Raw genomic sequence first — 16,262 nt, forward strand, 5'->3', positions numbered from 1 at the left:
AAAGTAAAAAGAAATAAAGATTTGAAGGTTTGCAACATAAGTCTGAACTCACACTTGAGACTGTTCGTAATCATGGCCCCTATAAGTTACCTGGTTGGTGCTGATTTTGAACACTGGATTTAACCCAGCCAATGTAATTTAAAACTATAATAAATTTACACAAATTGATACACTTTATGAACAATGGCTATTTAAGGATAATTTTTATATTGATTACAGGACATGTTTTGTTTTTTAAACTATTATATTTTAATTTATCAGGGCTGGGAGGAGACAGTTGATGCCTCTGTGACCCACCTGCTCCGTACAGTGCTCGCAAAGTCTGCCAAGGACCAGACGCTAAACCCCGCCCCTCTTAAACTCCCAGAAGACACGAGCAAAGTGAAGAAACACCTCGCTCTTCTTTGTGATAAGCTCAGTAAAGGGGCTCGGCTGGTGGATGGTCTCCCAATGAATACTGGAGGTGAGTTCAACCTCGTGTTTTAATTAACCGCTCAGACGTTAAATCCCCCTACCTCAACTCCCAGAGGAAAAAAGTAAAGTGAAGAAACACCTGGCTCTTCTTTGTGATAAGCTCAGTAAAGTTGATGGTCTCCCTATCAATACTGGAGGTGAGTTCAATAGAACAAACTCCCAGAGGATACGAGTAAAGTGAAAAAACACCTCCCCCTCTTGTGTGATAAGCTCAGTAAAGGTGCTCGACTGGTGGATGGTCTCCCTATCAACACTGGAGGTGAGTTCAACCTGATGTTTTTAATTAATCACTCAGACACTTAATCCCGCCCTACTCATATTCCCGTAGGACACGAGTAAAGTGAAGAAACATCTTGTCCTCTTGTGTGATAAGCTGAGTAAGAGTGAACGACTGGTGGATGGTCTCCCTATCAACACTGGAGGTGAGTTCAACCTTGTGTTTTTATTTAACCTCTCAGACGCAAAATCCCACCCCTCTCAAACTCCCAAGGACAAGATCAAAGTGAAGAAACACCTTGCCCTCTTGTGTGATAAGCTCAGGTAAGTTCGATCTCATGGTTTCTTGTATTATTCCCTCCACAACTTACCCCCAGATTGAACCAAAGAAGCAGAAATTGCTTATGCACTGAAGTTACACAGCATCTGGTTCTATAATTACAAACAGACTCAAGTCTGAGTTCAGACTCAAGATTCAAAAAATGTAAATCTTTATTTCATTGTAACTTTCCTTCTAGAAAAGCATGATGATGAATTTTGCCAAATTATACTACTATTTGAATATTTTATTGTTATTTACACTATGTTTTTGTAAAAATATGGAGTAAAGATAAAAAAAATTCCTTCATTGAAATGCTTCTCTGAGTCTGAGTCTAGACTTGGACTTGATACTGTTCGTAATCATCGTCCCTGGCCCTAATTTCTCAAAACGTCTTAAGTTCCTTATAACAGGATTAAGCTAAGCTCACTATTTTTATTTTTCAATGATTTGCATAATATTTACTTCTTAAAGAGTTTTGTTACTTAAGGGCCATTCCATTTATACATATAACCTCTGGGTGGAAAGCCTTTTTAAATTATGCCACCCCCCTACAGAAGCAAATTCACCCTTGTGGGGTACAAATAAGTGAAAAAAGACACCCACCTCTATACTATTTAAATAATTGCCTTCACCCTAGATTGGTTATATGTTTTACTGAAATAGCCCTAAAATAGGAATTGTCTTTATGATAAAAACAATAAACCATTTTTCAATTATCAAAATTCAATTTAAATATGTATTTTGGTTAATTGAAATAAGCTACTTAAGCCTGTTTAGCTTAAGAAGTTTCGAGAATTTGGGGTCTGGTTTCTACACCTACATGAGCTATGTGATGACTATTCTGTTCAGTTCTGTTGATAAATCTGATATCTTGTTTTCAGTATCTCAAGCTGATAAACCTGAGAAGAAGAATAAAGTGTCCTCCACAAGACAAACTGTGATAGAAAATGGCGACATGGATCACCATGACAACGATGACAATACAGAGACTCTGATTGGCTCACAGTTTAGCCGAGCTAAAAATAGAGACAGAGATGACATGAATAGTAATGGACTGCCATCTTTAAAACCGCTGGCCTCGAAGATTCACGAACCTGATGGTAAGATAACAAGAAGATGGATTAATTTTTCTGGTGGTCTTGGTGTCTTATTACATGTGGTTTTTGAAAAATTGATTTCGGTACAATTTTTTTGGGACAGCTGAATACTTTTGTTATTATTATGTATTAGTCATGGTTGAGTCAAGTTTTTGTGTCTGATGTTAGGATGTTTCATATGAAAACATCATTACGAAATGGTCGCTTAGTAGAAATAAAGTGCTTATCACCATAAAGGTACTCATTCATGTTTTTTGACAGAATTTCATTTTCATGGAAAGCATCTCAAAATTCAAAAAGATAAATCTGTTCATGCTCATTTATACACAACATGAAATTGGAAGTGATAATAACAAATAAGTTATATTTCAAGCTGGTCTGTTTTATTAAAAGAAAAACAATCCAGGTAATTGTCCAAGTTTTTATGCCATTTGAGGACTAAAAATTTAACCTTGGCTATAACTAAAAATGTGAAAGATATTTGACTGAAATTTGGAACACATGTTTCAGATACAATTCACACAATCATGTAAATCAAGGACCATAACTCTGGCTTTATTAATTTTTGAGTTACGTCCCTTGTTAGACTGGAAAAAACAGACTAGCGTTTATTTGCATCACGTTGCTCTTGTTCAAATTATGTATCAAAATATTGTTAATAGGTGTGTACGAGTCAAAGAAGAAGAAGGACAAAATTGCAGCCTTGGTACCAGACCTTGAAGAAATGAATTATGAGGCGCCAAATCTGCTACCCCTGGATGATGACTAGCGGAGAAATTTAGAAGGTGAGTATAGTGTTAGTGTAGTGTTAATGAGGTTTTTGATTATGAATAAATACAGAAAACATGGTGATCAAAGTGAAGCCCTGATTTCAGACCTTGAGAAAATTAATAATGAGGCCCTAAATGTGATACCCCTGGTTGATGACTATCGGAGGAATTTGAAAAGTGTGTTTTGTTTTTGAATAAATCCTGAAAAAAGCACAACTAGATTGAGGCCCTGGTACCAGACCTTGAGGAAATGACTTATGAGGCCCTGAATATGATACCCCTGGATGATCACTAGCAGAGTAATTTTAAAGGTGTTTATAGTAATTAGTGTACGGTATGAATAAATCCTGAAAAAGCACAACCATATTAGGGGCCTGGTACCAGACCTTTAGGAAATGACTTATGAGGCCCTGAATATGATACCCCTGGATGATGACTAGCAGAGTAATTTGAAAGGTGTGTATAGTAATTAGTGTATGAATAAATCCTGAAAAAGCACAACCATATTAGGGGCCTGGTACCAGACCTTTAGGAAATGACTTATGAGGCCCTGAATATGATACCCCTGGATGATGACTAGCAGAGTAATTTGAAAGGTGTGTATAGTAATTAGTGTATGAATAAATCCTGAAAAAAGCACAACCATATTAGGGCCCTGGATCCAGACCTTTAGGAAATAAATTATGAGGCCCTAAATATGATACCCCTGGATGATGACTAGAGGAGTAATTTGAAAGGTGTGTGAATGAATAAATCCAGAATAAAAGCACCACCAAATTAAGGCCCTGGTATCAGACTTTGAGGAAATTAATTATGAGGCACCTTATTTCTGGCTGATGACCAGTGGAGGAATGTGAAAAGTTGGTGTATTTTTAGTGTAATACACATAACTGATTGTGATGAAATCAACCATGAAAAATACAGCCATATTGAGGATCTTTGGTCTGACTGCACAAGAAAATAAATGGCGGGTAGTGTAATTGTATACATAGTTGTGAAGGTGTGAAAGAATCTTGAAAATACTGTAAAAAATATACCGTATTATATCATGCATAGGACGCACTTTTTTACCTCCAATTCTTGTCTTAAAAAGGGCCTGCGTCCTTTCTATGCTATTAGAATTGCATCTGTTTTTTTCCAAGTCCATTTCAGGTCGAAAATATCGGACCGGGGAAGAACGCGGTAAAAGTAAGTATCTGTACTGCGTCACCGAAGAGAACAACTGACATAGGTAAAATCACGCAAGTTAACACACGCAGAAATGTTTACTTTAAAATGATTTATTGAGAAATAAATTGAAAACAAACATGAGTGTTTACTTTTTTACAAAAGGGACGCTACTCACAAAAACTCGATGTGAGTCAGCACTTTAACTGGTTTGAGTCATAACGGCAACGGAAAATCGGGAAAGGAGGTAAATATCAATTAATCGTTGTTCATGATTTTAATGTTTCGATATTTTACAAAACATTTTGTTGTATCTTACTGTTTTTAAAAAATAATAAAAAAAATGTGCATAACGCAAAGTAGCATTATTGTCACTATCAAATCTTTTTCAAATGTGCGAAGGTGTGAAAAACACCCGCTGTCTGTCATTAGAAAAACATCCATAGAACGAACTATTGAGATGTTAATACCGTATGGTTGTTTGTTCGCACTTTACCCGTCGTGCCTTCCGCTGGCAAGGATAATTACCGACACGCATTAATTATGCCTGACATGCTTTAATCCGCGCAGTGACAAGCCTTATCAAAACAATCATCAGTTTTGACAATACACAGTTTTGCAACGGTTGCAACGGTTGACTGTCATTCAGAACGCATGTCGGAACTATTGCAACGGTTGCAACGGTTGACTGTCATTCAAAAGGCATGTGGAACTATTGCAACGGTTGACTGTCAGTCAGAAGGCGTTTCAGGACTATTACAGCATTTGTATAAGTCTTATAATATGCGTGAATGTTCTCAAAATGTCAAGACTTATATCATTGTTGTGTACACTAAATTACCGAAATACGACGATAATTATCGAAATACACAAGACAGTTATCGAAATATGCCTTATATACATTTTTTTTTACTTCAGTACATGTTATAAATACTTTACCAACCTCAATTTTTCGGCTCCGATTTTGACATTTTTTCGCTGCGTCCTATCTTATATATTAAGGGTTTTTACCCGTTTTTTCAACTATTTTTTTGCCTGCGTCCTATCTATGCTAGCGTCCTATACATGATATAATACGGTACCAAAATGAGGCCCTGATATCTAATTATGGTGAAAAATGAATTTTGAGCCCCGAATATTCTACTGATTGATAACAGCTATTTTAGGGGATTGAATGAGCATTCGAGTTATTTTTATATGAAGTTGCATAGGTGTGAAGAAATCAAGAGTAAGAAATATCAGATGTAGCCTCAATTTGCCTACCTTCGGTCTATATCTAGCAAGGGAATTTGAGGGGTGGGTATATATATATATATATATATAGCCTTATTGTATACATAATAATTTAAATGTTTAATAGTTAGAAATAGGGAAGACAAAATTGAGGCCCTAATGTGTAAATTTGAAAAAAATATTAATCAAGAGGCCCCTTCTTTCCAACTAACAGATGTCGATGACTAGGACCATTTAAAAGTTGTTACAATTATTTAGGAAATTTTTCAGTTACAATTTACTTGCATTTTTATTTCTTAATTTTCTCAAGAAAGATATAATGGTACCTATTTTGTGACTTATTTTCTGATGGTCTTTCATTAAAACTAAGAAAGTAAATAAGTGAGAGGAAACAAAAATCGAAATATTTATGTCATCATTATTATTTATTTTTTTCAAAAAAATTAACATCTCTAATGTTGAAAAAGACAGTCGAAGCTTAATTAGATCTGGCAGGCAACAAAATCACTTGTTGAACAATTATGTGTCTGCATTCTCAGACTTTTGACAATTATTAAGAATTAAAAGAATTCACTCAAAATATCGTGTTTCCGTAATTACCTTATCTAGTTTCATTATCTTATTTTCCTATCAAAGTTTGTTATACGATTCTAATCAAGGGGAAACTGTCAAATAAAATTATTTAGAATGTTAAATTAAACATAAAATCTAAAGTCATCCTCGTCAAGTTTTGAGATGTTGTCAATTTGTATGTTATACCTTAATAGCATTACTTACTTGGACAAAAAATGACAACATAAGTTTTTATCTATTGTAAATGTCATGTACCAAGCTAATTGGTAGTTTAATTAAAGGGACTATCTCATATCTTATAAAGTCTGATATTGGAGAAAAAATGTGAAGTTATTATGAACAAAATGTTTGTTTTAATGATGAAAAATTGTCAAACATTCAGATTAGATCTCTCCGCTTAAAAATTATTATTTAAAGATAATTAAATGCCTGATTTTTTCTTTTTTCGAAAATGTAACAGAAAATGCTTTATTTTGCCGAGATGCAATAGTAACACTATTTAAATTTAATTAATTAAATAGACACTTGTATTTAAAATAAATACATACACATATTGACAAAACATAAATTTTGACTGATAAACCTTTAACTACCTACTAAATAATGAATTTATAGAAATTATTTATAACTGATAACAAGATTGTAACCTTGTATTTAATGGCTGAAAACACACCGATACTAAAAGATTAAATGATTGGTGAGTCCTAAAAGATTTACAGTGATCAACTATCACCTCATAAGGTAGAATTACCATGTTTTCTGCACCTTTCTTTCAAATTAAACACGGTATCCGTCATTAAAGAAGCATTGTTTTCCATATTTAGTCATCCTAATTTACAGTAAATTAAAACAATTGTATCAATTGTGGTAAATCCTATTTGGGAGTAAGAGTGCACCTTTAAGGCTTGGATTAACAAAATTAGTATCTGTAAGTTGTTGTTTGTTGTTTGTTAAGTAAAAGATAAGTAAAAAAAAAATATATATTTCAACAACAACAAAAAAATGTCAACATGAAAGACGGTTCCTTTTATTTGTACGAGATATTTTTCCCACTGTTTAGTGCTTATTTGTGTACTGTATTTATAAAACTTGTCTGACTAAATAAACACTTGTCGATAAAATCTATCATTTTAAACGATTGTCAAGCAAATTTGCCTGTGTCAACTTCACAAACAACATGTCATAAATTAATTTGAAAAAGTGCAGTACTGAAACGTTTTTAAAAAAAATATTTCCAGCTGGGGGGTCCAGGGACCCTCATACTGGCCCAGATATGCATTGTGCAAATAACCCTAACCCTCCATTGTAAATGATCAATTGAAAATTAGTATTAAAGTGACACTCTTATTCAAAATCAATATATATACACATGTATAAAAAACATAGATAATACTTATTAAATAATGCATTTATGGAAAATACTAATTACTGATAACAAGATTGCAGCCATGTATTTAATAGCTGAAAACGCACAAATATTAAATGATTGGTGAGTGCTAAAATATTTACTTTGATCTATTATCATCTCATAAGATTGAAATACTGTGTTTTCTGTACCGTTCTTTCAAATTAAACATGGTATCCTTCATAAGAACCATTGTTTTTGACATTTATTCATTCTTTATGGTAAATTAAAACAAATGTGTTAATTATGGAAATTCTTATTTAGGAGTTAGAGTGCATCTTAAATCAATATTGATTAATATGAACACTGCAATGTATTTCACAGAACAGTGACAAATTGTAAATCACAGCTTTTGAAATTTTCAGTGCAAGTTAAACTTTTAAAAAAAGAACCTTTTATGGGGACTTAAATATAATATTAACTTCTTAATATAGTGCATTTCAAATCATTTTCATTTATTCATTCATAAAAATTGTCCTCCGCTGATATTTAAAGGATTTAAAGATTATAATTTTATCTCTAAATAAATTCAACAGACTGTGACAATAGCTTGATAGTGTCTTTGAGTTTGTATAAAACAGTCGAATGATCATACAAAAATAAAATCAAACAGAACTATGATTTAAGGCCATAATTTTGTTTCAGTTGACTTTACTTTCATTTAGTTTTATTCACTTTGGGTTCATTTGACTTCTTGTGGGTAAAGTCATGCTGCTTGTGGTTAAATGGGCTAATTTTGTGGTTAAATAGCTTCTTTAATGTCAATTTGTTTATTGGTTCAATGTATGCTAATCTTTTTTTGCTGAATAAACTTGTCTTTTGCAACAGTTACTGTAAATTAGTGCAGTAGGTTTTTTGAGGTGATTTTTCTTAAAATTACTAAAAAAGGGAATATTAGAAACATGTGAATCCCAACTTATGCCATTAGATATTTATTGTAAATCAGAATTTTGTATTTAGTTTCCTTTTTGACTAAAAGTTTCTTTTTGACTAAACATGTCAAATCTGTTAAAGCAAATTTCAATAGAAATAAGAATTTTAACTAAAAGCTAAGTTCACCCTGCCCATTCTTAATCATTAAGAAATAACTTCATGTCATCTAACTATTAATTAGTGTTTTATGAGAAATGCCCTGTGTATGCCTTTAGATTAGGTGGTGTGTACGTGCGATCTTCTAAATAACTCCCTTAAAAAAAAAAAAAAAAAAATTGCGGTTGTAATCTGCTAAATGGATTTCTGATTGCCGGAGCTCTTCTAAACAATTAGTGTGAATCTGTCCGGGGATCCCAATGGGACAGGCATGAGTTCGGACCCTAAGGCATCGGAAAAAGATTGGCTTATTATTTGGTTACTCATGAATTTCAAAAGATGTTTTTGGCTTGAAAATAAATACATTATGTGCCCACAAATATTCGCCATAGGCGAAGGGTATGAGACATGAAGCTAAAATACTTATTTAATCAGTAAAGCATTGCATGACATGACCAATTCTAGAGTCACTCAATTTTATGTTTGATCATTTATTTTTTTTCATTATTTATTTTTTCATGGACTTTATTTCGTTTATTCAAACACTAAGTACAAAAACATATACATAAGGGTTACTCAATGTTAAAAGTTCACAAACAGAGATAAAATATATAATATCGGTAAATGGTTTTGTACCAAGAGCAGTCACTCACCATTTTATTGATAATTTGCAATGCAGCCATAAATTCATATAATGGTTATTTTCATAATTGCGGCTAGGGATATTAAAAGAGCATTAGGATTTCCACACATCTGATCGGGGATTTATGTAATTAATGTCTATCTGCAGGCATATTGTTAGGTGCAGATATTTAGTCATCATCGATTTAATGGACTGTTTCTCACACAGATTTGATCTTGGTGACGAATTTGTTAAATTTAGTTAAAAATAAGTTATTTTAGCTACTTTAATGAAGAACGGTAACTAGAAATACTCATCTTAAGAGAATTTTTTAAATAAAAAATAATTCATTTTTCAGGGGCAATACTAATGCTCTTTGTTCTTCTGCGACATTTTTAAATAGTATTATTTAAATTAGCAACCATTTGCTCTAAATTGTATTTTTTATTACGTTTTAACCACTGGCACCGGATTTTCAAACTCAAAGTTGAGTTTGAAAATCCGGTGCCAGTGGTTTTAACATTGAAATGAGCATATTGTTCTTTATATTTCTAAGGAACTTATTTATTTCAAAATTGGACCGTATATACACTGCAAAAGACTCCTCTTAACGATCATTATAAGGATTTCAGAAACATCAACTTCTACAATGTTTGTTAATACTTTCTTTTTGTTGGATTATTTGTAACGAAAGCTGATAGCATATAAGATCACTCTCGAGTTTCCTGGATAGAAACCAGTACCGGTGTCCATTTTGAGAGGTGGTAAGAAAGTACCCCTGGTGGGGAAAGAAACCACAACCTTTTGGCGGACACCTATACCACTAGACAACTCTCACCCTCTACAAATGTTGCCAGAGACAATAAGCAAATGTATAGCAAGGCCCACAAGTGTCCGGGTTCGATCTGCAGGTCTCTTGTTGTCTAATCTAAAAAGAAAACTCCCCACCACCACCCCACCCACCCCCCCCCCCAAAAAAAAAAATGACCACACTTTTAGGCAACATTGTAAGATACACAATAAGAATTCAGCATTGGCCCTTGCAAGTGCCCCAATAAGGCTCTTTCAATGCACATCAAAAGTGGCCTTTCAGACCCCCCCTGCTCTTTTCAAATCCTGGCTCGAGCACTGTTAAGATAATGTTTAAATGACTGTCAGCCATTATGTAACAAATATTTGCCATATTCCTTGAACATTTTTCTCCTTTATTTTCAGGAAAAAAACACAGAATCCTGTATGCCAACACGTTGTTATGCTGTAACTGTGACAACAAGAATGCTGTTACCATGACAACAAGAAATCCACCAACTGACACAGCAGTGATGGTGAAAGTGCCCTATTTTTGTTTGTTTTCTGTTTTAAGTCAAATAAAAACTTATGCTCTGGAATCAGAGGCAGGCAGTTTCTTGCTTGTTTCCACTGGACAATTAATACAATATTAATTGTGTGATATGTCATTGAAAATCATTGAGCTTGTGACCTGCATGTTAAAGCTGCACTCTCACAGATTGAACGTTTTGACAACTGTTTTATTTTTTGTCTTCGAACGAGCCAATTTATGCGAAAATGCATGGAAACCAGTTATATAAGACTGCTGACAAAACATCAGATCGCAAATCTTATTTAAGTTAAAAAATGTTTGATGCATGTTTTCTTAAACTGTTAGTAACGCTTTTTGCCATAAAACATTAATTTTCTTACAGAAATATGGACATCTGCAATCTGATCTTTTGACAGGAGTTTTATATCACTGGTTTGCTGATATTTATACAAAAATTGGCTCATTCCAAGACAAAAAATAAAAAAGATGTCAAAACTGTCAATCTGTGGGAGTGCAGATTTAATGACTTGTGCAGACCATATTTTTGTAAAGAATAGTGTGTGGGTCAGGGATTCAAAACTATTTTTAGACAAAACGTTCCTTTGAAAATCCCACAGAACAATTAATGTCACTTTTGTGATAAATCAGTGTCATGATCGGAAATTGTTCCTTTAGGGATCACAATGTTTATGCGCATTCCATATTTTTATAAAGAATAAAGTGTGTCTGGTATTGGAATCTTGATATTTTGGGATAGTTGATTCCTATAAGAGGCCACAGAGTAATAAATGTTACATGTGTGATTCATCATTGTCATCAGAAATCATTATTATTGTGGTTTTAAATGATTATATGCTGTTAGTCCATAATTATAGTGAAAAAGGGTGTATGGGATTTGAACCAAGATACTTTTACACAAACGGTTGATCTTTGGTTCTACCTAGTGCACCAGTCAATTGTAACCACGGCTCCCTCAGGTCAGGGGAATGGCGGGGAATTTGACTTTAAGTCCAGCAAATACCAGGTAAAATCCTCGCTCTGCGGAGACAAACTGCTGGTAAAATCCCCGGCAAATGCCCCCAGAGGACATCCTAGGTAAATCCCATTCCCACTATTTTTTGCGCGAAAATCAAACCATCGCATAACCGGGGCGGGGGGTATGGGGGGGGTTGTGGTTTCAATTGACAGATGCATTAGGGCTATTGTGTTAATATAATGATATGATACATCATTTTAATGAAGTTCAAAAACTGTGGTGTTCTTTTGTATGTACCTTGTAGGTATATTGTCGAGCTATGTAATTATTTACTAACACCACTTATGTATATGGCTTTAAATCCAACTTGCATGCTTACATATTTATGCTTTGTTAAAGAAATCCGTTATTTTAGCCTTTAATTATGTGATACCGTATTTGTCCTTGAAGATGTGCATGTCCAAATAAAACCATCCAAGCCCCTTAATTAAACCTACACTCTCACAGATTGACTGATTTGACAACTTTTTGTGAACCAATTTTTGTGTAAATGTCTGGAAACCATTGATAGAAGGCTGCTGACGAAAGATCTTATCACAGTTTTTCATATTATGGTTCGAAATTAGATGTTTTAAGCATTATTAATGCTTTAAGAAAAATAAAATTTTCAGCAGTTTTTCAAACAATTGAGATCTGTTCAATTGTTAGTCAATTATTTTATATGACTGAATTGAAGGCATTGATACCAAAATCAGCAGTTTATGAGACAAAAACTAAAACAATGTCAAATCTGTGAGACTGCAGCTTTAATGTATAAATGCTTAATCAGATTCAAAACATCAACACATTTAGCTTATTTTGCTGTGAAATGAACTATGAACTATGAGCATAATTTTTTTACTTATAAATTTTGACTCCTGGGCTGGTATTCAATATTGGTCTTTATTTGATCTAAGACCGATGTAGCTAATTGGATTACTTGTTATTAATAACTGACCAATAGAGTGAATGAAGTCAATGATGTATGACCCTAAGATTAGCTTAAGTTGCATTTTGAATACCACCCCTGCGGCAGGATTTATTAAGGACAAGTACGGTATCTGTTTTTGACATTTTAGTTCAGACATAGAAAATCAACATGTATTAGAATCAAAGTTGTGCCTTTTATTAAGACATTGCACAAATTTTTCGTAAATATACTTTTCAAATATATAAACAATGTATACCGGTATGTAATTATTTATGATGATTTTTTTCATTCTGCTCAAAAACTGTGTTTACTTGTGTAGATTTTTACAGTACTGTCTATTTATGAGTGCTTGTTTTGGGTTGTAAAAGCTGTTAAGTTAGGTGTATTTTTGCATGGTATGTGATTCAAGACAGAAAAAAAATTCTCGGAAGGCAGTACAAACATGAAGTTAACACAAAATGTGAGATTTAAAGGCACCCAATATTGAAAATATATGGAAACCAGTGATATAATCTGCTGACAAAATATCATGTCGCAGTTTTTAATATTTAAGTCCAAAAATTGAAGTTTTGTGGCTAAAAACGTTTCTAACGCTTTAAGAAAAATGAGTGTTTCCGCATAAAACATCAATTTTCGAATGTAAATATGAAAAACTGCAATCTGAGCCTGTGTCAGCAGTCTTATAGCACTGGTTCAAAGACATTTACGCAAAAGTTTGCTCATTCTAGGACAAAGATAAAAAAGCTGTCAAAAGAGTCAATCTGTGAGAGTGAAACTTTAAGACTAAATGCGAAACAAAAGTGCCCTTTCTGACCTAACACCCTGCCCTTTTCAAATCCTGGCTGGAGCACTGCTTGCAGTATATATATGAATATAATCCAAAGGTTTTTGAGCTTTGTAAATTAAGGACATAGTGCTTCTTTAAGCACTGTTATTATACATATCTATTATTCATCTAATCCGTCCGGAAACTTGATTAGAAGTGAAATTTTGCCATGTGAGAAGTGAAATTTTGCCATGTGATGTAAATGAGTACTATATATTAAATTATTATAATTGTTATTTAAATTAATATGACTTGGAGTATACGTGTATGAAATTGTTGTGCTTGTTATGTTATGGGTATGAATATCACTTTGGAAGAGATATGTGTGATCATGACTTAAAGTGACACTCTTATTCAAAAATAAATGCATTCACATGTATAACAAACATAAATTTTGAGTGATAAACCTTTAACTACTTACTAAATAATACATTTATGGGAAATATTAATTACTGATAACAAGATTTTAACCGTGTATTTAATAGCTGAAAATGCAAAAATATTAAATGATTGGTGAGTGCTAAAAGATTTACTGCGATCTACTATCATCTCATAAGGTAGAATTACCCTGTTTTCTGCACCTTCAATCTTTTAAATTAAACTTGTTATCCTGCATAAGAAGCATTGTTTTCGATGTTTATTCATCCTTTTTGATTTCATAAAACAGTTTTATTAAATGTGGTAGAGCTTATTTTGGAGTAAGATGCATCTATAATGAATGACATTGTTTATTGCTATGGTGAGAAATGTTGATTTGCTGTATGTCTGAAATAATGAAGATGTAAAAACATGCATATTCTGTTTTTGTTGTTTTTGGCTAACCTATATTAAACTAAGTTTTATTTATTTGATACTTTTTTTGTAATGAAATTTTTAAATATTTAGTCTTTTCCTTTGTAAATAAACATTTATTTATCTGATTAGAAATCTCATAATTCCTTCAATCGCTGTTTTCTCAATGCTCCGTCCATATTATCATTATTTTTTCAGGTAATTTATTTGTATTATACCAAAAGTATAATTTGTCTTTTATCTCGTATAATTGATTGATTTGTTGATTAATTGATTTAGAATTCTAGATTAATTAATTAAGTATAATGATGTCATTTTAGTTAGAAGATTATTTCTTATCTTTTTCATCAAAAATAGGGTAGATAACTGGGCATGGAAATGACAAAGGTTTAGCATAGAGCAGACATCAATTAAACTTTAAAATTTGACATATACTTCTAAAATTTGGCATATACTTCTAATTGTATTCTGGTACTCAAGTGACAAGATGTTTTCCTCGATATTTCTGTTAGAAACATCCCAGTAGGCTTATGTCAGAAGTTAATTGTTTGATAACAATATTTCTACAATTTTCTATATGACCCTAAATTTTGTTGAGTGTTTTTAAGTTCAGGTTTCCAATGTAAATAAATCAATTATTCTTTGAAGTGTTTTTTGCAGCTAGAATTATCAAGTAAAAACAGTCATTCATTGACAGAAAGTGATGTTTGCTGTTGATCTATATTTTCACACACAATTGACATCAGCTCTACTTGTTTTTGCAAAAGTTCATTCTGGAAAACATTTTGGAATAATTTGGTAGATTATGCAACCCATCTTCCATTCTATCATAACTTTTATGATAAAAAAAAACCAGTGAACATAACAATGATTTTTTTCATTGGATGTGAATAATAAGGAATCTCTCTTTGAACATTACAAACATTTCTTCACACATTAGATTGAATTTGGTGACACAGAATATATTAAATAAGAAAAGCATACTATCCTTTTTTTAGTGTAAACATGATATCACACACATACTTGTCTAAAAGAAAAGGCGCATCATATATTTTGGGTATATATTTATCCCAAATATCAACCAATGAAATGTCTGCAAAAGTTGTAATATTGTGTTGTTTTGCCTTGTTTATGAATGAACCAATGTATTTTATTGATGACATTCCATGTGCTTTAAGATTTAAAACACTTGTTGATTTTTCTTGACTGAACAATGGTTGTGTATTTTTACAGATCTTCATATGAAATAAAACACAATGAAACGGCTGGCTTTTCCATAACCCCCATTTGTTTTGTGAGTTGGATGTCCTGCAAACTTTTTGTATGCCTCTTGATCATGTTAGTTAAGTGTAATGGCGTGACCCTGATATCACAGTCATATTGATATATGATTGTGTCATTCCATGCGTGTGTCATTCAGGGTGTGTTTCTTGTCATTAAGGGCGTGTGTCATTTCAAGTGTGTGCCATTTAGGGCGTGTGTCATTTCAAGCATGTGCCATTTAGGCCGTGTTTCATTTCACGCGTGTGTCATTTAGGACGTGTGTCATTTCAAGCGTGTGCCATTTAGGGTGTGTCATTTAGGCAGTGTTTCATTTTACGCGTGTGTCATTTAGGACGTGTGTCATTTCACGCGTGTGTCATTTAGGGCGTGTGTCATTTCAAGTGTGTGTCATTTCACGCGTGTGCCATTTAGGACGTGTGTCATTTCACGCGTGTGTCATTTAGGGCGTGTGTTATTTCACGCGTGTGTCATTTTGGACGTGTGCCATTCAGGACGTGTGTCATTTCACACGTGTGTCATCTAGGGCGTGTGTCATTTAACGCGTGTGTCATTTCACGCGTGTGTCATTTAGGGCGTGTGTCATTTCAAGCGTGTGCCATTTAGGACGTGTCATTTAGGACGTGTGTCATTTCACGCGCTAGTCATTTAGGGCATGTGTCATTTTACTAGTCTGTCATTTCACGCGTGTGTCATTTGACACGCGTGTCTTTTAGGGCGTGTGTCATTACACTAGTCTGTCATTTCACTCGTGTGTATTTTCACTCATGTGTCATTTTACTCGTGTGACATTTCACTAGTGTAACATTTCACTAGCGTGCCTTTTCAATAGTGTGTCATTTTATACGTGTGTCATTTCACTCGTGTGTCATTTCACTAGTGCGCCATTTCGTACATGTTCCATTTCACTCGTGAGTCAGTTCACTAGTGTGTCATCTCATTCGTGTGCCATTTCATTCATGTGTCATTTCACTCGTGAGTCAGTTCACTCGTGTGTATTTCATTCGTATGTCATTTCATTCATTTCAATCGTGTGACATTTAATTCATGTGTCATTTCATTCGTGTGTCATTTCTTTCGTGTGACATTTAATTCATGTGTCATTTACGCGTGTGACCTTAATTGACCTGCTTCTATGAAACGATCAGGCGGCATTAATAAAAGTCCGTGGCGGATCCGTGGTCTAGT

The 16,262-nt window shown here is 33.5% G+C and overlaps 1 protein-coding gene across 1 annotated transcript in view; it reads left to right on the plus strand.

Annotated features, from left to right (window-relative positions):
• LOC128240777 (protein PTHB1-like) overlaps positions 1-15,055 on the plus strand; it is a 41,224-nt gene extending 26,169 nt beyond the window's left edge. Inside the window, exons 20-23 of the mRNA XM_052957651.1 lie at positions 262-463; positions 1,894-2,112; positions 2,772-2,894; positions 10,124-15,055. Of these exons, the coding sequence (XP_052813611.1) occupies positions 262-463; positions 1,894-2,112; positions 2,772-2,878 (528 nt within the window). The 3' untranslated portion in view covers positions 2,879-2,894; positions 10,124-15,055. The remainder of the gene's footprint in view (positions 1-261; positions 464-1,893; positions 2,113-2,771; positions 2,895-10,123) is intronic.
• The last annotated feature ends 1,207 nt before the right edge of the window (positions 15,056-16,262 follow it).

Source organism: Mya arenaria, chromosome 7 (genome assembly GCF_026914265.1).
Source record: "Mya arenaria isolate MELC-2E11 chromosome 7, ASM2691426v1".
In the NCBI taxonomy this organism is placed as follows: Eukaryota; Metazoa; Mollusca; class Bivalvia; order Myida; family Myidae; genus Mya; species Mya arenaria.